The 26,444-nt window shown below is 34.4% G+C and overlaps 1 protein-coding gene across 2 annotated transcripts in view; it reads right to left on the bottom strand.

The window, feature by feature from the left end:
- LOC145242993 (protocadherin gamma-A11-like) overlaps positions 1–26,444 on the bottom strand; it is a 212,498-nt gene that overhangs the window by 139,943 nt on the left and 46,111 nt on the right. For both annotated transcript variants that reach the window (XM_080106121.1, XM_080106122.1), the window contains exon 2: positions 23,982–26,405. In XM_080106121.1, the coding sequence (XP_079962247.1) occupies positions 23,982–26,333 (2,352 nt within the window). In that variant the 5' untranslated portion in view covers positions 26,334–26,405. The remainder of the gene's footprint in view (positions 1–23,981; positions 26,406–26,444) is intronic.

The raw sequence follows: 26,444 nt of genomic DNA on the forward strand, positions 1-26,444 counted from the left end.
AGTAGCAATATCGAGCCTGTCTAGTACCAGACGGATGACCATTTGGGAAGGCAAGGCGCTGTATGTACCGTGAGGTAAAATACCAGTTTAGGAAACTGGCGCGGTCTATCTTTCTCTCTTAAGCCGTGGTAGGCAACCCACCTAGTGATGAAGTCACAATAAAAAATACCCTTGATAGCCCTAGCGAAGCAATAAGCATCAAGTCTCCAGTTAATAGTAAGGTGCTGCGTTCTAATGTTAATTGCATCGAGAATTGTTTACTTTTTGAGAATTAATTTCATACTAAGCAATTTTATTCTTATTTACAACTAGCAGAACCTGTACCCCGGCGTTGCCTGGTGGAAGTAGCAACGTTGAGCCTGTCAAGTACCAGATGGGTGACCATTTGGGAAGGTGAGGCACTGTATGTACCACAATGTAAAACACCAGTTTGGGAAACTGGCATGGTCTTTTCTTAAGGTAGATGGGCCTCTCTTAAGCAGTAGTAGTCCACTCATCTAGTAATGGCGTCAAGATAAAAAAAATAACCTTGATAACCCTAGCAAAGCATCAAGTATTCAGCTATGAACAAGATTTGAATTGCACCACAAACTCGTTAGTGAGTTCAATCTCGGCTGCAGTCACATGTTACCTTACGTTTTACATTTAATCAATTGATTTGATTGAAAAATGAGCAATTTCACTCATTTTAATGACAATAAAAGTATTGGAAGTGTTGAAAACACGGCACTTCTACGCTACGCCAGCCATTTTAATGTTGCTATTCGTCTCCAAAGTGATGTTATTAATGTTAAGGTGCTGCGTTCTAATGTAAATTGCATCGAGAATTTTTAACTTTTTGAGAATTGATTTCGTGCTGAACAGTTTTATTCTTATTTACAACTAGCAGGACAGGTGTACCGGTGTTGCCCGGTGGAAGTAGCAATGTCGAATCTGGCTAGTACAGTGCTGAACAATTTTAGTGCTAACTACAAGGATTTGTCTAAGGTTGGTGAGAAGGGGGGTAGTTATGCTATTTTTGTAAATATTGATAGATGGCGCTGGTGTTGGTTAAAAGTCATAGTAAGAAGATGAAACAATGTTGTTGTTGAATATACGGTGTATTATTTTTATTATGATTATTATTATGGGAGTTACATTCTCCTAGAGGGCAATTGAACTTATAGACTTCATAGCTTAGTGGGGGATGCCCGTTTCTCTTCCTTGCAACCTTTTTCCCACAGAAGAGACGTTGGTTGGTTGCTTGGTTGTTTTTGTTTTACGGCATATCAACCCTTTCCGGATTATTTAATGCCGAATCCAAAGATTTTGAAGAAAAATTTTTTTAATAGAATATATTTGTTGTTTTCAAGTCGGTTTCTATTTAACCCATAGTTGGGACCCTAACAGGTACGGGTCAGAGTGGACCTGGGAGCAATGGTAATTAAAGGGTGGCTCCACACTCCCCAAAGCCCACAAGCTGGGGCCTCACCACTGGATATAGTTTAAGGTCATATCCAGGACCCCCATTGAGGGACTTTTACCCTCTGCAGGGGGGGGGGCAGTCGGCGTATTCTAATGCCCCACAGACAGGGCCCAGAAGAGACGTTGCAAGCCGTTGTATCGTTGTTTTCATGGCAAGTGCTCATCTGAACTTCAATCTATGGTCCCCCCTCACCAGACTTTCACGAAAAACACTCGTCTAGCTGAAACCACTATCAACAATTTCCCACACTCTTTATCTGTACCTAAACCTAAACGTAGATTCCATGAACAAAGCTTCTTTCTTAGAACTGCACGCCTATGGAACTCTCTCCCGTTTGCCTGCTTTCCAGCTGACTACAATCTGATTGTCTTCAAGTCCAACATAAACAAGTTCTTGATGAACCGCCCCCCCCTAAGTAATCCAGTTTACAAAATTCCCACTACTTATGTTTACTATGCTATAATCACATTGACTAATGTATACCCATTAACCCTTATCCTCGAGTGGCCTCCGGGCCTTGATAAGTGGTGACTCCTATGTAAAAAAAAAACCGTTGTTTTTATACCCGAGGAGGAGTTATTGGCAGAATAAAAAAAAAATAGGGGGCATTAAATTTGGAACGACTTTCATATTCTGTGTCATTAAAGGATATATGAAAAGAGCCTTAAGGAAACCGGTTTTGATTAACTCATATTTTGTATAATAATTATATAAAATCGCAAAGAAAATTCGTTTGTACTGCGTAGAGAAATATTGTCAGATACGTTACGGTACAACTCTTGATGATCGTTAGAAGATTAAAAAAAAAATAACGAGAAAATCATTTTGGGAAATGATTGCAAAGAAAGGAATGTGTGTGCAAATGAGATGAACAATCCAATCATATTGATTTTGATTGAAAATATTTATGCCACCGACAAAAGCAGAACCCCCCCCTCTCATCGAAACATAAGTAGTATAAGTGTTAGAATTATATACTAATATTTTTATAAATTTATATATATATATATATATATATATATATATATATATATAATTTCAATTTGTCTTTACATAAGCAGTAATTTGTTGCTACACAGTCATGAGCATGTTTCGGTCTACTAGTATTTAGTAAATTAAGAATTCCGCTTTTGAATATAAGCGTTGTTGCCTGATGAGGTCTCTAGTTACTAAATACTAGTAGACCACAACATGCTCATGGCTGTGTAGCCACAAGTTACTGATTATGTAAAGACAAATTAAAAGTGTAACTTTCTCTACTTTCATATTGAGCACTCTTGTATTAACCTCGTTACATTTCACTGGTTACTTTACCTTTGAAAATTAGCAACCTCAAATTATATATTATATATATATATATATATATATATAATTATATATATATAATTATATGTATATATATATAATATTATATATATATATATATATATATATATATATATATATATATATATATATATATATATATATATATATATATATATATATACACGTGTGTGTGTATGTGTGTGAATTGAGCATTTCTCATTTGTGTTACTTTTTTAACTTGTCACTCTTGAAAAATCCTTTGCAACATGAGGGCGAAACGTTGAGATGACGCATTGAGTTTTTGGTTTTGCCTTTTTTTTCATTTTTCATTCATCCTATTTTATCCTAGTAATTTATCACACACACACACACACACACACACACACACACACACACACACACACACACACACACACACACACACACACAACCTCTGCCAGCAACCATCCTATTTTACCCATTTAAAATGTTTTGTCTTTCAATCCCTCCGACCATTCACTATAAAACATATGCATAATAAACTCACTTGTTCGTACAGCTCATTTATTTCATACTTATCTCACATTTATTTCGTACATTTTTGAATTTTTAATATCATCACAATTTTATGCAGTTTCACATAAAAATGTACAGTGATTATATTTATGAGCCAAGCCGATTGTTGTTTTTCTTTTATTGTTTTTGTTGTTGTTGTTGTTCAGCTTTGCAGCGATCCATAAATTTCTCAGCAAGTGACTATATATATATATATATATATATATATATATATATATCCTCATATGCGTCCACAACGGTGAGTGGGTGGGTCGGTCTGTTACACTTCAATTTGAAATAGCATTTTCATCACTATTGAATGGCTGCATCTTATTACAGATGCATCGACGTATCTCCGTAAGAGGCTTCGTTTGTTGGTCGATGTGACATGCTTATCTATGTATTAATATGTTAATTCGCTCCGGTCGTTATCAGCCTAAAAACCTCTTCAAATAATCTATATATTAATACGCTAATTCGCTCCGACCGTTATTGTACTGAATTTCCTTAGTATGCAAAATGGAATATTCGATAATCCTCAATAAACGATTGTTCCAAACGGATAAGTTATCGCCAACCAATATCTAGTGGGTGCAGATCACAATACTAATAAGCAAGTTATCGCCAGCCAGTTTCTAGTGGGTGCAGGTTACAATGCTAATAAGTTAGTTATCGCAAGCCAGTGTATGGTGGGTGCAGGTCACAATACTCATACATTTTTTATCGCCAGCAAGTATCTAGTGGGTGCAGATCACAATACTAATAAGTTATTAAACGCCAGTCAGTGTATGGTGGATGCAGGTCACAAGTTTTTTTTTTATCGCCAGTAAGTGTCTGGTGTGTTCAGATCATAATATTAATTAGTTATTTATCGCCAGCCAGTGCCTGGTGAGTGCAGCTCATAATACTACTAAGTTATTTAGCGCCAGGCAGTGTATGGTAGGTTAAGGTCATAATATTAATAAATTATTCATCGCCAGCCAGTGTTTGGTGGATGCAAATCAAAATGCTAATAAGTTAGTTCTCGCCAGCCAGTGTCTGATGGATGCAGGTCACAATACTAATAAGTTAGTTCTCGACAGTCAGTGCTCAGAGGGATTAGATCATAATACTAATAAGTTATTTATCGCCAACCAGTGTCTGGTAGGTAAAGATTACTATACTAATACGCTATTTATCGTCAGCCAATGTATGGTGGATACAGATCACAATACTTATAAGTTAATTATAGCCAGCCAGTGTTCGGTTGGTGCAGGTCACAATAATAAGTTTGTTATCGCCAGCCAACGTCTGGTTGGTGCTGATCAAAATACTAATGTTATGTATTGCCAATCAGTGTCTCAGTTCTATTTCTTGTAATAATATATCTCAAGCAGTTATCCATATTTGTCTACAAAAATATTTACTTTTTAATTCACGGTCTGATCGGAACTAATATTACACTTATTATTCCATTGAAGGGCATTCTATTGTTTGATTATGTGATGACGTTTTCAACTACCGTGGAATTTCTATGGATTCTGCAAGTTCGTATTATTCTGATTCTTCGAACTTCTCTTTTCATCTTGAGGTATTCACTTCCGTCCCACAACAGAAAGATGCGACACAAGGCCAAGAAAGTGGGAAAGAGCAACGCCCCTAAAGGAGGAACACTCTGGTCTTACAAAAACTGCTTGGACAGCTCCGTCGGCATTTCCCGGTAAGGGCGCCTCAGACAGTAAGCAATAAACTTACTCCTCTTCCTAGAAAACTAAAGGCAAGGCCTCGGAGGGTGGACCTCTTAAGACTATGCAAGACATTACAGCTCTAACCTCAATCAACTGGAAAAGGTCATTTAAAAAAAAAATGGTCTGTACTTTATTGACTTTGGAAGGCTCCGTGCTCGGGAATCTTTCTATTGAACTCAGAAATCTACATCGAATTTCGAAAAATAACCCTTTATATAATCTATGGCGGTAGCATGCTCTTGTTCTGTCAGCCATGGCTGGGTAGAAGTCCTAAACAATTCGCACTTGTATTTTAAGTGTCGCCTGCACTGAGGATCGAACCATCAACTTGAGAAGAGTACAACTTACAAATTAATTTTACCAAATACTTTATCCACTATGCCACGGTTCATTGCGTGACATGCTTATGTTTCGAATAACCTAAATTTTAGTTTGTGTGATTTCAAACTGAAACAGCATTTTAATCACAAAACTGGACACGTTTCATTTTAGATATACGTGTTCATAAGATTTGCAGTCTTTCGCGATTAAGTTTAAAATAGTATTTCTGTATGTCTGTCATATCTTAGTTGGAAATAGCATTTTCCTCAGACACATTTAAATTTGAAATAACATTTTTTGTGACTGTGTTATGCTTACGTGTGAAGTAAAATTTTCTGCCTGTTACATTTAAGTTTGAAATAGCATTTACTTATGTCTGGTACGTATAAATTCGAAATAGCCTTTTCTTTTGTCGGTCACATTTGAAAATAGCATTTTCATTTGTCTGTCACGCGTACGTTCGAAACATGTTTTGTCTGCCAGGAGTACGTACGAAACGACATTTTCTATTGTCTGCCACGATTACGTTTAGCATATTTTTGTCTGTCACACGTACCTTCAAAATGACATTTCCTTTTGTCTGTCACGCATTTGTTCGAAATATTTTTGTCTGTCACGCTTACGTTCGAAATGACATTTTCTTTTGTGTGTCACGCTTACGTTCGAAATATATTTTTTTGTGACGCTTACATTCGAAATATTTTTGTCTGTCATGCTTACGTTCGAAATGATATTTGTTTCTCTGTCACGCTTACGTTCGAAATAGCATTTTCTTTTCTTCGTTATACTTACGTTCGAAATGACAATTTCTTTTATCTGTAAGGCTTGTTCGAAATGGCATTTTTCGCGTTAAAGGCACAGATCCGATGGACGTATCTTAAGAATTGTTCTGTTTTTGTTTTTCTTAATTTTCATTCTTTGACGCAATAATCTGCGTTTAGATTTCATTTTAATTCTATCATACCACTTTCAGCCGACCGCACGTCCTCCCTCCATTATCAGAGAACGGACAATGGACTCCTAACCATCAAACATTAACATGCAATTTTCAAAACAAACATTCCGAACAAAAAGATAAAGCAGACGCTGAGGCGACTCCTTCAAAAACACCAGATTTACATTTAATGGATGCTTTTCTGTGTATTTTACTTATTTCGTTTTGTTTTTTTTATTTTTATTTTACTCTTTTCAATATTTTTAGTGAGTTTTTGTTTAAATGTCACTGTCCCTGACTCTCCATCCAAACAAAAGCTATATATATATATATATATATATATATATATATATATATATATATATATATAGTGTGTGTGTGTATATATATATATATATATACAGAGAGAGAGAGAGAGAGAGAGAGAGAGAGAGAGAGAGAGAGAGAGAGAGAGACAATATTCGAACGCATACAAACATATATATGATATATATTGACACACAAACATAAATTTATCTTCACTAACACGTACAAAAATATATATTTACACATATACAAACATATATATTCATAACCAAGAGTATATGTATATACTCACACATGTACAAGCATATATATATATATATATATATATATATATATATATATATATATTCACGTTCACATTCATATTCACACTGATAAACAATGTACTCTATATATATGTATACACATATATATAAACTCACACAGTGAAATACATGACTATATTCACACACCTATACAAATTATCATTATTCTATTTTTTCTTGGTTTCTATAGTTTACACTAGTGGAGTATCTCTTTGAATTAATATATACAGTAAGGGTGAAACTAAAAAAATTCTGTATAGCTTAATTGCTATATATATATATATATCTTCATGCCGCCTTTAAACAAGAACTGAAATATACTATCTGTGGCAGATTTCTGTTATCTAAAGCTGGTTTGGTGAAGCAGGTGAAGTCACACAAGGTTAGACAAGACTAAAAATTTTATGAGGATGTGCTGCCACCCAGACCACCCAAGTTCTCCTACCACCACTATGAATGATTATTCAAAAGTAAAGATGGGCTGTAGAGTTATCTACCTGCACATGGGCGCTTGACATCAATCTGAAGAGATGGCAAGCTTCTGTCAAAAGGTGGCAATCATCCTATATATATATATATATATATATATATATATATATATATATATATATATATATATATTTTCTTTTTATATATCAATCCTTGTATAAGAAGCTCAATGTAATTACAGAGCAATATATAGTATAAATGATAAAGTTATATTCTAAAATTCATGATGTTGACCATCTTATAATTTATTCTTTTAATTCAGTTAATGAGTTAATCATCTTCTGATGAGTTAAGGGCATAATAGATTCACTGATTGATATAATAATTAAGTGATTGATTTTGCGCTACGAAACAGATACTGTCAAGAATTGTATAAGTCAAATGAATAAATTATAAGATGGTCAACATCATGAATTTTGGAATACAACTTTCTGTCATTTATTCTCCCCCCCCCTCTCTCTCTCTCTCTCTCTATATATATATATATATATATATATATATACTAGTGATGGGACGATTACAATATTTTTCCCGATTACGATACAATTATTGATTCCGATTCTTTACAAATTTCGTAATATTTAACTATATAGTTGTGTTTTATTTTCGATTACCATAAAACACACTGATATGAAATGTGCAGATATTTTCCTAAACATAAAAATATACTTGTTGGGGGGGGGTCTATCGATTTTAGCTTAACTGGTTATTTAAAATCAATAAATATTTATTATTTTATCATTATTATCAGCAATGGAAGATTTTGTTTTAAACAAAATCAAATAAAAAACAACAATTAAAAGAATCGTTTTGGCATCGGAAAATTGTTACACATTTTTCCGATACCGATATCCTCAAATATTCCGATTTTTCCGATTCTGATTAATTGTCCGAACACTAATATATACATTAGTAATTGACCGATTCTAATATTTTTCCTGATTCCATACTAAATTCCCAATTCCGATATTTAACCATAAAGTTGTTATTTTTTTCCGATTACCACAAAAGACCCACACGTTAAATGAGCAGATATTTTTTCAAGCATAAAAATAATCTTGTGGGAGAATGATCTATAGATTTATAGTTTTACTGTTTATTTAAAATCAAGAAATATTTATTTTTTTATCATTACTACCAATAGTAGAAGATTTTGTTCAAAACAAAATCAAATAATAAAAAAAAAGACAATTAAAAGAATCGTTTTTGGCATCGGAAATAAGCATAAATTTTTCTGATTCTGATACCGATTCCAATATCCCCAAAATTTTCGATTTTTTTCGATTCCTGATTCCGATTGATCGTCCCAACACTAATATATATTGAAAAATTGATTCAAACGGGAATTAAAGATATATGCATGAATCTATACATATTAAGGAATATTCGTCCGACATGTTTCTACTCCATTCCCGCTAAGCTGTATTTTCATTACTTTTTCTATAATGATGTCGATAAGGATATATTTTCGGCTCAGTTTTTGGTCCCCCCAACAAAGGAGGGATTGGTCCTAGTAATTCACTCTCGTTTGTCCGTTCGTTTGTTTTGCAATTTTCTCAATAACCATGGCTAGGAGATGTTTGGAAATTTTGCACAAACATTAGTCATGATGAAAGTAAATTTTTGCCGGAACGGATTTTCCAGGATAACTCTGGTTGCGCCCTTAGGGGCCATTATAGGTTTAAAATTGCCCCAAAGTCTTTCGTTCATCCATTTGTTTGTTTGCAATTTTCTCAATAACCATGCCTAGGAGTTTTTTTGTTTTTTTTAATTTTGCACAAACATTAGTCATGGTGAAAGTAAATTTTTGCCAGGACGGATTTTCTTTTAGAGGATATTATACGGGTAAAATTGCCCCCAAATCGTTCATATTGAAAATAAATGTTTCATTTGTGGAAGGAAACCCCTGCATGCTCAACTTGTTTTTCTTAAAAATACTTATTCTGACTAGGATGTAGGTAGACTTTTGAGATGCTAGTTCCTCAGCATAAAATGCCCTAATACTGTACAAAAATAATTCCATAATTTGCTAAATAAAACTTTTTAAAATATCACTTTACAAATTACGCTTAGTGTACGATAGTTTTCTTTCCCCAACAAATGTAGAAAAACTCACACTCTACAGATCAGTTCTGATTATTTTTACATATGTCAGCGTAGGTGAGTTTATTTTTAGGTGCAGTTGGTTTAAAATTTACTATTTTTTTCTTATTAGTTCTTTTAAAATACAATTTTTTTTTTTTTTTTTTGCAATCAATTTCTAAGGTTTATTATTTATTCTGCAATAAAAGTTTACAAAAACAAAATTGTCTTTGTAGGAATTCACTCGCCCGACACAACCGCCAACAACTTTCCTCACTCTGTGCCCCAAACTAAACGAAAATTCCATGAACAGAGTTTCTTTCCTAGAACTCTCCATCTGTGGAATGCAATACCGTTTGTCTGCTTCCCAGCTGACTACAACATGATCGTCTTCAAGTCTTTAAATAAATTCCTATTAAGTCGTCCATTTAGATAATCTATTCCTACACAAGTTCTACCATGACTGATCTTGTATTACCATCTACCTAACACTTAACCCTTATCCTTAAGTGGCCTCCAGGCCTTGTTAAGTGATGACCCTCCAAGTTGAAAAAAATATCAGATGTCAGATTGATGATCGACAACCACCAATCTTCACTTATCCCTCTGCATCCTCCCCAAAAGATAAAGTTACCCTTTCAAGTGTATGACCTGCTGAAGGCTGACAGTTCAATTCTTAGTGAGAGCAACCGAAAAATAGAGTTGCGAAATTACTTAGGACGTCTATCCAGTCATGGCTGATGAAACAAGAGCATGCTAACCGCCATGAAGAAAATAAAAGGTCCCATTCGAAATTCCACCCAGATTCCAGATTCCTGAGTTCGGCAGAAACATTTGCGAGTTCGACAAGATATACCTGAAGAAGGTCGGAGGTTACATCGACCAAAATATTGTGAAAATGACACTGAAGATGAGAACAGTAGATGTAAGAATAAGAATAATATATATATATATATATATATATATATATATATATATATATTTTTCAAGTATTTTTCTATTTTAAAGCTTAACACTCCAAACAAACAAAAAATGATCATATATAAGATTTTAAATAACATTAAATGACAAGCAGTACATAAATATATTAATACGTGTAATTATAATCATATATATATATATATATATATATATATATATATATATATATATATATTAATACCTACCGTTTTCTGTATTGACGCGTCAATAAAAATTGTTACGCCCATAGAGTAGCAACCTATGAAAGATATACATTAAAAGAGATAGAGGGTGAAAGTGGGGGTTAAACAGATGGATGAGGAGATGAAGAAAGAGTAATTCCTATGTGTTCATATATAGGGGGAGGAGGAGAAAGAATGCACTATACAGTAGAGAGAGAGAGAGAGAGAGAGAGAGAGAGAGAGAGAGAGAGAGAGAGAGAGAGACATAAGTTAACAGTAAGAGAGTCAATCAATGAACGATTAAAGTAAATGTAGATTATATTGGTTTTTATCTCTTGTGTATTCTTCAAGAATTTACTTTAAAGTAATAAAAAAAATTAACTAATAATAATAAATCTGGAAACAAAGGAGAAATCGCAATCAAAAGAGAAGACTCAGTCTATACAAAAAAACAATTATGCTGCAAAAGGCTGAAATCTAAGGAAAATCCTTGAATGCAGAAACTAACCCATATGAGCTACAAACAATAATCAGCCACATGAAAATTGCAACAAAAATAAAACCAAAAGATAGACGAACACCCCATAGAACCAAGAAAACTGAAACCACCAAAATTGTAAGTCTCCCCTACCGTAAAAAAAAGTGGTTGTGTCCGCATAGAATGGCACCATATTAAATAACCGTGAAGAGTCAAGGAGAATGGAAAGATGAAGAAGAGAAAGCATTAACCATACCTATGCTGAATGAGTATATTTAGAAGTTTGTTTTAATAATTTTTAAATAGAAAAAGTAGGCTCTTAATATCAATGTCAGTGCAATAAAAAAACTCAATTTTATATGTGTATAGATTTGTATAACTCAATTAAAAAGACAAAAGAGACGTAAACGGTCCAGAAAGAAACTTTTTCTATAATATAATAACTAACATTATCATTCTTTTTGTTGTTTTAAACAATGAGAGTAGAGTTGAATTACTTCCCTTTGTTAGATTTATGAATTTATATGACTTGTCTTTTTTGCAATTTTAAACGAAATTTCAAAACTCCATATTTGATGTTTTGAATGTGACCAATTTTATTCTGTACTAGTAGACTGTCCGGCATTGCCCAGTTGTAAAATATGTTTAAATATGGTATTTTAATTCATGCAGATTTCGTATTTATTTTAGAGCCAATACTCTATTGATTATTGCATTGTACCCAATATATAGTAGCTGTTTCAAAAGCTTAAAAAAAAAAAATAAGACTTGGGTGCCATCAGCTAGAATCGAAATTGAAACATATAATCACCAGTCTTATTTGTTACCATTTGAGCTAACAGCAGATAGATATCAGAACTTTAAATATCAATTGACTTTATTGTATAAATGTATACTTGCACGTGAGTAGAAAGTACACATTTAGTCGATTTACGCCTGCAAAGTTCTAGTTTTATTCAGTTTTGACCCCTTATTAGCTATTTTACAAGCTTAAACCCAAATCAGATGTGTTCCACGGATAAATGTTCCATATGTATCAAATGTCAAGTTTGCAGACCAAAAATTGACAGACTAGTTTGGGACAGACAGACAGACAGACAAGGTCACTTTTATATATATACTAGCAGGTTGCACAGGCGTTGCCCGGTAATTAATGCAGATTTCTTATTCATTAGGAACAGAAATATCGTAGTTATTCAACGTAACATTAAATTCCTTTTAAAAAAATGAAGTAAAAAATAAAACGGAACGAGCCTAAGACATGTTCATGCAAATATTAAGTTTTTTCTAAACAGTTCACTTCTTGTAAGTAAAAAAAAACTAATCGAGCTGAGATTGAAACCAAACCTAAAGACAGTGAGTCAGGTACGATAACCACTAAGCCAACTTATCAGGATCTTTAAAAAGTGTTTTCAAATCTACTTATTCTTAATATAAGGAAGCTGTTGTGTTTCACGACCATGCATGCACATTCGTGAAACAGTTGACAAACAGATAAAAATCTCATGACTCCCACGTACCAATTTTTGAATTTTTACCCCTTAGTAGCCCCCCTTTTTTTTATTTGGATGAAAACCGATTAAAAAGTTTTCCACATGTCCGAATGCCCTATATACCAAATTTCAAGTCTGTAGATTAAATATTCGTTGAGTATATAGGTTGAGAAGTGTCCTCACACATACACATTATCACTTTTCCAGATATATAGATATATATATATATAGATTTTACGTATACAAGTCAACTTGCAATAATTAACTTATATAATGTTACTTGCAGGCCCTATGGAAATTCCACTGTTACTTTTACTTTCTATTTATCTATTATAATATGTCCATATATTCCTGTCTGTCTGTTTACTATGACGTCGTAACATATATATATATATATATATATATATATATATATATATATATATATATATATATATATATATATATATATATATATGCTACGACGTCATACTGTTTTAGAGCAAATATGCGTTTTATTTTTATTACCGTTTTTTGGCCTTCGGGACAAGATCAAAGTGTAGTATCTGTTCTTCAGATGCTGCACTTCTATTTCTTGTTCTCTTTCGGTGGAGGAGAAATCCTTCGCGACTGAGACAATTTTTATCTTTGTACCTTTTCTCCACGTTAAAAAACGACCCTGGTGTCTAACTCTGTCCCGTGGGGAGGCATAGTGAATAGGTACATTATTGTTTCAGTTACGCGACCGGTTTTTGGCCGTCGTGTAGCCTCCTCAGACTTTAGGAGAGACGCAGCAAAACCTTGCTAAAAGATTATATGAACACAAAAGAGACATAAAGAATAACAATAAACTTAATGCTCTTTTCAGTCACATAATGGAAAATGACCATCATTTTGATTTCGAAAATGCGACCCTCCTAAAGCATATACATATTAGGTCAACACGCCGTCTGTTGGAATCAGCTCTTATCTCAAACTCTACTAACACTATCAAACAGAGAAAAGGATTTTTTTTAACATTTCTTTCCACTGATCTAAAATAATATTGCACGAAAATAATCTAGACACTGGTTGATAAATATATATATTTTTTTTTTTTTCTTTTTTTTGTATAATAGTTTTATTTGCATACACACCCCCAGTATATATAAAACTGAAAACATCGACCCTCTCGTCAGTGACCACACCTCTTGAAAAAGCCTGCATAATCCGGGCGAAACGTCGAGCCTCCGGTCTTCCGCTTCCTTTCCACATCATAACGTCGGATTGTATCCATTTTAAAATTCATATATATATATATATATATATATATATATATATATATATATATATATGTATATATATGTATGTATATATATATATATCCAGAGGAAGTCTCGAAATAAAGATGAAACGTTGATGAACACATAACTTGTTTGTTCCTTTTTATTTCTCTCTCTATATATATATGTGTATAATATGTATATGTGCTATGACGTCATACGTGATGTCGTAGCAAAATTTAAATAGTGGAGGGGCAAAAAGATTCCCAGGCAACGCCGAGCACATGCAGCTAGTATAAAAAAAAAAAATTGTATTCACTAGCTTGGTATTTATCTCTCTACCCACAGCGCAAAGATGTGACACTAGGGTTAGAAAGTGGGATTGAAAAGCCAGCCCCCCTCCTCCCCCGAGGAGGCGCACTCTGGTCTGCAAAAAATGCTTGAGCAACCCCGTCGGTATTCTCCGATAGAGGCACTTCAGGTGATTAGCAATAAAATAACCCACAACTCACTTCTTAAAGAAGAGAGAAGGAAACGTATAGGAATGTGGCCCGTCTAGAATTACACAGAACTAATAACATACTGCAATCAACAGGGAAAAAGTCCGTTTCAGAAATGGCATCAACTCTGTTGATTTTGGTGCTGAGGTGAAAACTTGAGCAGCACCTTTATTAGGTCACCGAAGTTAAGCAACGTTGAGCCTGATCAGTACCAGATGGGTGACCATTTGGGAATACTAAAGTGAATATTGTTCGCCACCTCCCACATTTGCAGATGATTGGGTCGGTTTTGTTGCCTCATCTGGCTATGGCAGTTTTGGCTCGCCTCATTTCTGTCCTTAAGCAATTTCTTTTGCACCAGGAAGGAGAGTTTCCAAAAGCGCAGGGGAGAACTGTGGGCTGGAGATGCTACATGCTAACAACAGAATGGACATTATCTTTCTGGTCCACATCTGTGATCTGGTTTCGGTAAAATGGCATATCACCAGAGATCAGCCCTTTCCTCCTAAGAAAGTGTTCTGCACTTGCTGATCCATCTTGAATATATGACCTCGGCTAGGGATCTTTATGGGAGATTAGACCATCTCTGTAATGATCCGGTCCTTGTTGATTTTTAGGTGGGAGTTTAGTTCTGTGCAGTTCTAGGAGGTTCATCCTTCCAGGCTTTGCCTTCTCGCTTTGAGAAGGGGTTAGTTTATTGCTAATCGCCTGGGGCGCCCTCACCGGAGAATGCCAACGAGGCTTTTCAGGCACTTTTTGCAGGTCAGAGTGCCCCTCTTCGAGGTTCGCTGACTTCTCAATCCCAATTTCGACCCTGGTGTCTAAGTTTCTGCGGTGGTTGAGAGAACTAAACAACCCCATCTTGAATAGATGACCATGATGTACTACTTTACAGCCAGTCACTTTTAAATAAACACTTAAAATATTTCTTTTTATTTCAAGATACTCAAGACGCTTATAAAATAGAAAACACTAAAGTGGAATTGAAGAGTCAACACCGCCGCATTTCCTGTAAGAGCACCTCAGGCGATCAGCAAAAAACTAATCCATTCTCAAGATGAGAAGGCAAAGACTGGGAGGTTGGACCGCCTAGAACTGCATAGGCCTAGCATCATACTGCAATGAACATGGAAAAGGCTATTTCAGAAATGGCGTAGAATAGTTTGATTTTGTTGTTGCCATTGAATTTGTCTATCTTGCAATTTTATACAAAATTTCAGGACTCCATATTTTTTTTTTTTTTTACAAGGTGATCACCACTTATCAAGACCCGGAAGCCACTCAGGGATAAGGGGTATTGCATGTACAGTACATTAGTGTGGGGGTTTAATAAAAATGCCTACTTAAGGGAGCGGTTCATCAGGAATTTGTTTACGTTGGACTTGAAGACATCCAGGTTGTAGTCAGGTGGGAAGCAAGCAGACGAAACAGAGTTCCACAGACGTGCAGTTCTAAGAAAGAAGCTTTGTTCATGGAATCTACTATTTGATTTAGGCACAGATAAAGAGTGGGGAAAATTTTTGACAGTGGTTTCAGCTAGACGGGTGTTTTTCGTAAAAGATTTGCGAGGGGGGGACTAGAGATTGGAGCTAAGACGAGCACCTGCCATGGAAATAACGATTTTTTATTTTATGTGACTAATTTTAATTCATATACCAAGAATAAAAATTAGTCACATATATAATCACGTTGACACACCGATTCCCATGAGATCACAAAAGTAAAGCAACGTTGAACCTGTTCAGTACTAAAATGGGTGACCATTTGGGAATTCTACGTGCTGTATGTGTTCTCCATTTATCTCAGCATTGTTTCCAATCGAACTGGATTGTTTCCTTGCCACTGGACCCAATCAGTGACAATTCAGGAGAGGTACAGCTGGAGATTGCACAACCCTTGCCTCATAATCACACGCGCAGCTGCCCTTACAGGGGAGTATCCATTGTCTTTTGAGATTGAACGAAGACTTTTTCTTTTAAATTTTTATTTAATATTTTGCACTATAACTAACTTATTTAGCGTTAATAGCGGCTCCTATGGAAATTCTACGTTTGCTTTCGCGCCCACCTGTATAAAGATACGTTTGTATTGATCAGATCATTTATATACGGCATAACCACGTTGGCACACCTGTTTCTATTCGATATCTGAAGTTAAGCAACGTCGAGCCTGGTCAGTACTAAAATTGGTAACCATCTGGGAATTCCAGGTGTTCTATGTGCTCTCTGCTTATCTCGGCATCGTTTCCAATCGTCTAGCACGTTTCCTTGCCACTGGACTCAATCAGTGCCGATTCAGGAGAGGTGTGGTTGGAGATTGTGCAACCTTGCCTCATAATTACACGCGCAGTTTCCCTTACAGGAGGTATCCATTGTTTCGTGAGATTGAACGGAGGCATTATTGAATGATCAGAATGATTTCGTTATTGCATTTGTTTCCTTAGCCTATTTTTTTTTTTTATTTGAAAGTTGATTCATTAAAGAATTACAGGTGAGTTGTACGATTCAATTAAAAAGAGAAAGGGAACGTAAATTATAATTTCTGTAAGATAAAAATTGTTACAAAATTCTTATTAAACGATCACTGTTATGTCTCGTTATTATTAATATTTGTTTCTATTATTTGTATAAAAAATATATTACTTGCTATTATTCTATTGTTAAAAGGTTTTTTTTTTCTAAATCAGTAACATTCGCAAATATAGAATTACGTTATTCTTATATATTTGCATTGTTGGTTTTAGAATTGCATTCTATTGTTATGCATGGTTTTTTTTTTTTTTGCTTGTCACAAGAATGTGCGATCTTCCTTTTCATCTTCTTCATCTTCTTCTTCTTTTCTTTCTTCTTCTTATTGTTGTTGTTGTTATTATTATTATTATTTTCTTCTTCTTCTACTTTTCCTCCTCCTTCTCCTTGTTTTTCTTTTTGTTGGCACTTTTCTTGTTTTTCTTCTTCTTCTTCTTCTTCTTCTTCTTCTTCTTCTTCTTCTTCTTTTCCTTCTTCTTCTTCGTCTTATTTTCCTTCTTTTTCTGTCACTTTCTACTACTACTACTACTACTACTACTACTACTACTACTACACTTTTCCTTATTCTTTTCCTTCTTCTTCATCTTCTTTTCCTTCTTCTTCATCTTCTTTTCCTCCTCCTTTTCCTTCTGTCACTTTCTTTTTCTACTACTACTACTACTACTACTACTACTACTACTACTCTTCTTCTTCTTCTTCTTCTTCTTCTTCTTCTTCTTCTTCTTCTTCTTAATATACACGCATTCTATTGCTCCGAATATTCTATTATTTCGTTACAGCGTCGTGAAAGAACATGAAAAATGTCTTCTTCAATATTTTTTTTATTTTATTATTCAAACATCGTCGTGTTTTTTTTTTTTTCGTGATTTTTTTCCCCCCAAATATTAGATATCTTTGTGCTGTATACATTTTAGCATTCAACTAAAATAGGTCGACTGCACAAGACGGTCCTTTTGTTCCATCCAATGTAGACAAAATCTATTCCAACCAGCAAACGTAGAAAGGACTCCTGTGTTTACACGTTTGAACATATCTATATAACGATAAATCTCTGTGGACTGTGCATCCTTTCTAGAATCTTGTATTCGACTATCAGGCAATTCCACCTTTTAAAAAAGGGATGACAGGTGAATTTAAATTTTTATATATACGGGCGTGGCTCAGAGGCTAAGGAATGAGGGTGAAAAGTTGTACGTTTTGGTTTCGATTCTAGCTGATGGCACCCAAGTCATGTATATATATTCTTTATTTTTGATCTCACTACTATATATTAGGTACAATATAATAATCGATAGAGAATTATCTCTTTAATAATAAATATGTTATCTGCCTGAATTACAATATCATATTCAAACGTATCTTACGACCGAGCAACGACGGGTCGGAGCAGCTAGTTTTATTTAAAACTAGCTGCTCCGACCCGTCGTCGCCCAGGATCCCTTACATTTATACTTATTTTGTAAATATTTTACATTTTTTTTATAATCAAGGATTAGGGTTAGGTTCATTATTCAAACAACAAATAAAGCAAGGCTAACCCTTACTAAGAGAATAAGAGTTATTCCTCTTAGTTGATTTTTTTGTGTGTTTATTTATTTCAAATGTAATGCTTATAACAAATAGATCAATGGTGTGTGTAGGCGTATAGTAGGGGTTATCATATATAGTCTTGTTAAATTTATTTTAGGAAGTAAGAGGATTCAGTTGGTCGCTTTTCAAATTTACAAATACATTGTGTAAAAATGATTATAAACTATTAAAAAACACAGAAAGCAACACACAATTGTATAAAGAACATCAACTGTCCTCTCCTAATTAAATGCTAAATGTTGTATATATGAAGCCACGTTCAAATACAAATGATATAAAAAATAAATCTATATTGGTTCTACATGATGTCGCTTCAGGTACTGCTATGCAAATCATATACCGTTGTTAAATACAAGCATAGCATGGTATTATCAACATTTGGGAGATGAAAAGTGAATACAAGATTTAAATATATATTTCTGTAAAAAAATATTCGTTTTTACAAGAAAGTGCAGATTTTTTTTATATATATATAAATTTAAAATTGATGTTGTAACAAAAAGCGAATTAAACCTGCTTTCTTAAGAACAAGAAAAGCACATACATAAAAAAGAGATTATTGAATCAACACTTAAAAATGTCTTTAGATCCCAATAAATAATGATAATAGATGAATACGGTCAAAAGTTTCGGTATCATTTTTTTTTACCTTGTCTAATATTGTCATGAAGATTCCTAACAAAAATTGACATCTTATAAGAGAAGAAAAACAAGTTTTGCGATTAGAGAAATGCCGGATATAGATCTGTAGTCTGCACTATACCTGCCCCCCCCCCTTTAAAAAAAAAATTAAATGTGATTTTTTTTTTCAATGAAAAACAAAAGTTTTCATAAATAAATAAATAAATAAAATTTTCAGCATTATATTTGTTAATTTAAAGTTTTTATTCTAAACTAGCGGTTGCGCCGCGTCGGCACACACAATGCTGAATCAAACACAAAATTGAGTACACTCAACATCGTCTTACCATCAACGTTTACCTTGTGAACTCCCATATGCACAAAACAAAATCGCTGAAAAAACAAAAATACCCTAACTAAGGGTAAGGATAATGAGTAAACGTTGGATAAAGTGATGGTTAAAATTATTATGAACTTGCCAGGATTCAAACCCGAAAGCGGCGATGAGTGTACAATGGCCGTCCTCCTTTGATGCATTTATAAAATGTATTTTGGGAGTAAATGTCTTCTGATCCGTAGTTAGACGCGTTATCCATTGTGCCACAAGTCCTATCTGTATGCCGAAAGATGTTACTGCGACTGTATACAGACAGTGCTAAATTCCGTTGACATGGGCAGATAACTTTAAGTTTACGAAACGGCCCCAGAATCCTTATTTCGGGCTTTTTATGTGACTCGGCGTTGTTCGTTACGAACCATATATAGATAAGAAAAATGTAGGGATTCACACCTTTCAGAGAACAAGAAAGAATTTTTCAATTCGGTGCATCCGTTTAAAAGTTTTCTTGATATAAAGGCACACACGCATAAATAAATAAACATTTCGAAGTTTATTAATAGTATAGATAACAACTTAAAATATAAATATTTAGTTTCTTCATTCGTTTTAAAGCATCTAACGCATTAAGTTATCGTTTCAAATTCAGATACAAATACTATTTCCAGTTGACAAATCAAACTTTACTTCTTACTAACAACTTTTCATTTGTTGTACCGTGTTATTAACAATACACTAATGCACTTCAATACAATTTATAAAGACAACGTATGTAGTCTGACCATGACGCTTGCTAATCTGAAAATATTTTAAATAATCACATAAAAATAAAAGAGAAAAAGGGAAAGCGCTGTGTAAAATACAGGTTTGACTGGCAATACGTCTTCCCAAGTTTTTGGTACTTTTCACACACTTCCAGTGGAGGTCTGGTTTGTACTCTCTCGCTCTCTCTCTATTCAATCCGTCCATCCTCCTTGATCCTTCATGACCATTTTGTATGGTACCAACCGAAGCTGGTGTTACCACATATGCATGTGTGTGTGTTTTTTTTGTGTTGTGGAGAGAGATAATAATTATCAATATTATTATTTGTCTAATAATTTTGCTTGGTTCTCTCTTATTTAGCACAATTGCCATTCTGCCAAAACGCATGCACTAAATGAAAGGGAGATAATTCATCCAAATCTAACGCAGAATTAATACATATAAAATATTATACAAACAATAAACTGAAGAGAAACAATATAAATATAGTATAAAGAGTGACATACCTTTTGAGTAGTATTTTTAATCATCTATGTATTAATATCTTTCTGGTAAATGCAAAAGTTGTTAAGAAATAATTGATTTTAAGTTATTCTGTAGTAAAAAACGATAACAAAAATTTCTCGACCGGCGGACACTAAGTTTTTAAGTAAAAATTTTTGAGACAAAAATTGATGCATCACTGCAGTTCTATCATAAGTTTTGGTTTCGTTTTCGATTATAGATGATGGCACTGAACTCATCTATTTATTTATTTTTGAAATCAGTACTGTATATTGTTTTTTGAACGGTCATGCTTACATTCTTAAATAGGGAAAAATAAATAACCTTTTTTATTGTTCTAGCCTTTTTTTTTTTATTGTTCTAGCCTTTTTTTATTGTTTTAGCATTTTTTTTATTGTTCTAGCCTTTTTTTATTGTTCTAGCCTTTTTTTTTATTGTTCTAGCCTTTTTAGTTTTTTTTTATTGTTCTAGCCTTTTTAGTTTTTTTTTATTGTTCTAGCCTTTTTAGTTTTTTTTATTGTTCTAGCCTTTTTTTATTGTTCTAGCCTTTTTTATTGTTCTAGCCTTTTTTTATTGTTCTAGCTTTTTTTTTATTGTTCTAGCCTTTTTTTTTAATTGTTCTAGCCTTTTTATTGTTCTAGCCTTTTTTTATTGTTCTAGCCTTTTTATTGTTCTGGCCTTTTTTTTATTGTTCTAGCCTTTTTTTTTGTTCTAGCCTTTTTATTGTTCTAGCCTTTTTTTTTATTGCTCGCCTTTATTGTTCTAGCCTTTTTATTGTTCTAGCCTTTTTTGTTTTAGCATTTTTTTTTTATTGTTCTAGCCTTTTTTATTGTTCTAGCCTTTTTTATTGTTCTAGCCTTTTTTTATTGTTCTACACGCTACTGTACTAATATATTGACTTGCTTAGATATTTTTACAGCTTTTACAAAAGGGCTAGAATGATATGGTGAACGCCCATAGAATGCCTAGCAGCAATATATTACATATAAGGATGCGGCTGTGGAATTCCCACAGGTCCCGCTAGTCTATATATTACTACAATAGTGTGTGTTCTTTTGTGTGTCATGCTTACATCCGGGTAATTTAATTGTTATGTACTTCCATTTCTTGTAATAAATAATTTTACCAAGAATTCTTCATAAGTTTTGGTTTCGGTTTCGATTATGGCTGAAGGAACTTAAGTTATACCTACATCTATATATATATATATATATATATATATATATATATATATATATAGTCTTGGAAGTTTTTAACCTTTAAAACTATACAAAAAATATATATATATTTTTTTTTTTATCATTCGTAACAAACTATTTAGTCAGTAATTCATTCAATCACCTGCAATTACTGCATCAACTTGCTCTCTCGAATTCACTATAATACCAGTAATAATTTACTTTTTAAGAGATCATCAGTTGTTTACCATAAAACACTGTTTCGGGGATTACATATATTTTTTTCTATATTCTTATATATATATATATATATATATATATATATATATATATATATATATATTTTTTTTTTTTTTTTTTTCATAAGGTTTTATTTCGGTTTCGCTTCAAGTTCATGCACCCAAGTCATATGGATATTTTTTTTTTTTTTAAATCGTAACTTTATAATATATAAAAATCGTTAGAACATTAACTCTATAATAATATATATGAAATCTGCAAGAATTAAAATATCATATTTAAACGTACTTTACAACCGGGCTTTGCCAGGCGTTCGTGCTAGCTTAGATAAATACTTTTGCAGTTTTAACAAAAAGACTACAATAATATCAGAGCGTCTCCATTTACACTGAACATCTACAGAATGCCAACATCAATATATTACATATGAATGAGTCTCCTGTGGAATTTCCACAGGTCCCGCTAGTATGTATGTTAAGGTATAGCATGTTGTTTTCAAGAAGACGACCTGGATTTGCCACTTTTGGGTTAAACGGCGAGGTCAGTTGCTATCTCAATCATGATAAGATCCAACTTCAGAATCTAGACTCTAATAATAATGTCAGTGTAGCTGTATGACCTTATATAATGTGAAGGTAACCGAAAGCAGCGATGAGTGTACAATGACCGTCCTCTTTTGATGCATCTATAAAATGTATTTTGGGACTAAAGGTCAAGTTTAGTGCCATCAGCATTCACCCTAAGCATGTTGAACCAGTTTCCTCCAAAGGAGGAAGTTTCATTGGAGTATCAAGTTCACTAACGGTCCCCAGTCATATGTATAGGTCAAGTTTCAATATCATAATTAATTATTGAGGGAAATAGAATTGAAACCCGCCCCCTTCCCAAGATCCTCGGGCCCATTAAGATATTCCTCATATTTTTTTTACAAGTAAAGTTTCTCAATACATCAATATAGGAAAGACCCTAGTATGAAGGCTCCAGAATTGTGACCCTCCATTTGAAGATGTTTATACAGGTAGGCGACTAATTGTATGAAGTTTGAAAGTCCTGGATCTGAATGATTATAGAAATAGGTACAACTACACTATAATAACGAAATTCGAAATTTTTAACATTGAATTTCAAGGCAAATCAATAATCTCTATTTAATTGTCATGTTACAGTAATGAATATATCCAAAAATTACGAAAACCGATTAGGTAGAAAAAAAAGTTACTGAAGAGAACATTTTTTGACGAGAATTAGTGAAAATAAAATATTTAGCTAAAAAAAACAATAGAGAGTTCCAAAGGGAGGTAAATAGTGTGTAACTATTACCAATTTTAAAAAATAAATTTTGCGTTTTGCTTCGTTTGTAGCATAACTGAGTTCTCTCCTTGTTATTATGTCAGGTTTTCTCAAAGAAATAAGATGATAGTTTTTATGATAAAGATCGAAAACTTGTTTTTTTTTTTTAAATAATTGTTGTAGACCCGTGTTAGGGGTCACAAATGAAAGAAACCACAAGTAGTGTAAAGTGTATAAAATATAATATGTATTTATCATAAAGAATACAGGAGCCACTAAAGTGGTATGAGAGGAACGTGTTCGTTGCATGCGGTTAAACATGGTATGAATATCTCCATTTAGTCTCTGAAACCAGGACTGGTTGATTCCACTTAGTTCTCAAATAGGGGTGATTTGTACCCCACAACATGTTAATTAAGCAACTATCACTACTTTTAGTTGAAATTGACACAGAAAATCAGTAGATACCAATGTTTTGTTTTTAAATCGATTTTTTTGTTTTTCGAATTTCGTTATTATAATGTAGTTGCACCTGGAAATATGTGCCCTATGCGAACCTGTAGAATAATAGAAGAAAATGAAATTAGAAAAATTCCCACTCACCTGATAGTCGTCAAGCTCTGTCTTCTGCCGACTGCTCATTTCTCCTCCCGTGCAATGTCCTCTTCGAGAGCTTCTCATGAGTTCCGCTTCCGTCATGACGGGAGCGTCCGGCCAGTAATTAGACTGCTGAGACGAACATGTGTAGTTTCCATGTTCCGCAACACATTTACAAGGCCGATTCATACCATCTCGGTGAGAGGCATTTCTCTTATCCTTACATCGAATGATGCATATCGACATGGTGGCTGTGATGGACACCGATACTGTCACGGCCACCAGAACTATCATGATCATTAGGACAAGGTGTATTCGTTTTTCGCTTTTCATGTGTTTTTCGTTTGGTATTTTGAGTGTTTTGTTACTTACAGTTAATTTTAAGATCATGTCGACGTTTGCAGATAAAACAGGTGTCCCACTGTCCCTGACGACAAATCCCAAATCGTACGACCCAGCGTCCTGCTGGGTGACCACGCGCGTGAAAGCTAAAAGACCGGAGTAATGGTTGATCATGAACAGCTGGTTTTCGTTCCCCTCGCTTATTTCGTATTTAAGAAAGGCATTCTCGCGACTGTCTATGTCTGCCGCTTTTAGCACCGTGATGTTGTTAGTATGATGAGGGTGATACACAACGTCCATCATGTACGGGTTCACGCTGGGGAACGTAAAATAAGGGGCATTATCATTCTCGTCGCGGACCTCAACAATAATTTTGGCTGTATTGTTCAGTGATGGTATGCCGTTGTCTTTCACTAAAACCTTGAATTCATAGGTGTTTTGAAATTCATGATCTAGAGACATAACTGTGGAAATTAATCCATTATCGGATATTTGGAATGGAAGAAATTGTTTGCTGTTCATGATCAGAGAATACGTAAGTATACCACCAGGCCCAAGATCAGGATCTGTAGCATTGACGAAACCGATGGGGATTTTGGAATTTTGGTTTTCATTGATCCAGAACCGGAACGTGTCTTCAGAGAATTGTGGCCGTACATCATTGACGTCAATCACTTGGATTGAAAGTTTTTGCTCTGTGGACAGAGGAGGGGAGCCCTTGTCCTGACAGGTTATTGTGATGTCATGGTGGTCTTTGGTCTCCCTATCTAGGGGATTCTTTACAGTTATTTTATATTCTTTAGAGTCTAGATTCTGAAGTTGGATCTTATCATGATTGAGATAGCAACTGACCTCGCCGTTTAACCCAAAATCGGGATCGGTGACCATCACATAGGCAATGAAACTACCGACTTCAACATTTTCCGAAATGGCATCTGTTTTCTCAGCCGAATCAGAAATAAAGTTAACCTTTATAGTTGGGGCGTTATTCTGCTGGTTGATCACATTCACTAGGACCATTGCGACGGAACTAAGAGGAGGATTACCATCATCTGTGGCTTCAACGTACAGTCTATAAGTCGGCTTTTGTCCGGATGTGAATTTTTTATGCAGGAATATTTCTCCTTTCATCTCGTCTAATCTAAAATGGGCCTTGGTGATATCGGATGTTTTTGAGCTGAAATGATAGGTTATCTTACTATTGGGGCCGGAGTCTGGATCATCGGCCGACAAAATGGCGACGGCGGTTGCTACATCATGTTCGTACATGATTGAAACGTTGTAGACATTCTGCGTAAAAACAGGAGGGTTATCGTTGACATCCGTTACTGAGATATGGACATCAAGAACACTTTGTTTTGGTGATGTGCCACCATCTTTGGCAACCACCTGAACCATATACGAGTCTTTTATCTCTCGGTCCAACATGTCTTCGAGAGTGATGCTGAGTTTTGATGTTCCGTCAAGGCTTTTTGCGATGGATAACGTAAATGGATCGTCCATATTTTTTTTGAGCTGATATGTAATCTGTGAATTCAGTATACCGACATCTTTGTCAATGGCGTTGGGAATTGATCTCCGAGCACCTCTTCTGTCATCCTCAGAGAACTGTATCTCTACTTTGGGTTCTGAGAATTCTGGCTGATGATCATTGACGTCTCGCACAACCACTTTGATATTTATCATCTTCATAAAAGTGTTTGAACGGCGGACAGCAACCTTGACAGTCTGGAAGCATTCCTTGTTATTTCGACACAACGACTCGGCATCCAAGGTTTCAGCAGTGTACAGCTTTCCAGTTTTCTTCGGGACACTGAATAATGGTCTTCCGCTTAGTTGATCGAAACGAATTAGCTTGCGATCTTTCTGCGGCACACTGTCCATTAGGTGGGAATCAGCGGCAATGTTCCCGACAAGTGTCCCAGGACTTTTCCGTTCTTCCACATAATAAGTGATATCTGCACTTAGGCAGCCATGTAAAACAATGGTTAGGAACAGACAAACGGATGCCAACATTTTTAGCCGGATCTTTTAGGAAGAGCACATTTAAAATCCATTCAAACAGGGAAGCGGGCTTCACCGGTATGCCTGCAATGAAAGAAAACAAAGAATACATTGAAAACATAT

Source organism: Euprymna scolopes, chromosome 21, assembly GCF_053919585.1.
Source record: "Euprymna scolopes isolate OS-2025 chromosome 21, ASM5391958v1, whole genome shotgun sequence".
Taxonomy (NCBI): domain Eukaryota; kingdom Metazoa; phylum Mollusca; class Cephalopoda; order Sepiida; family Sepiolidae; genus Euprymna; species Euprymna scolopes.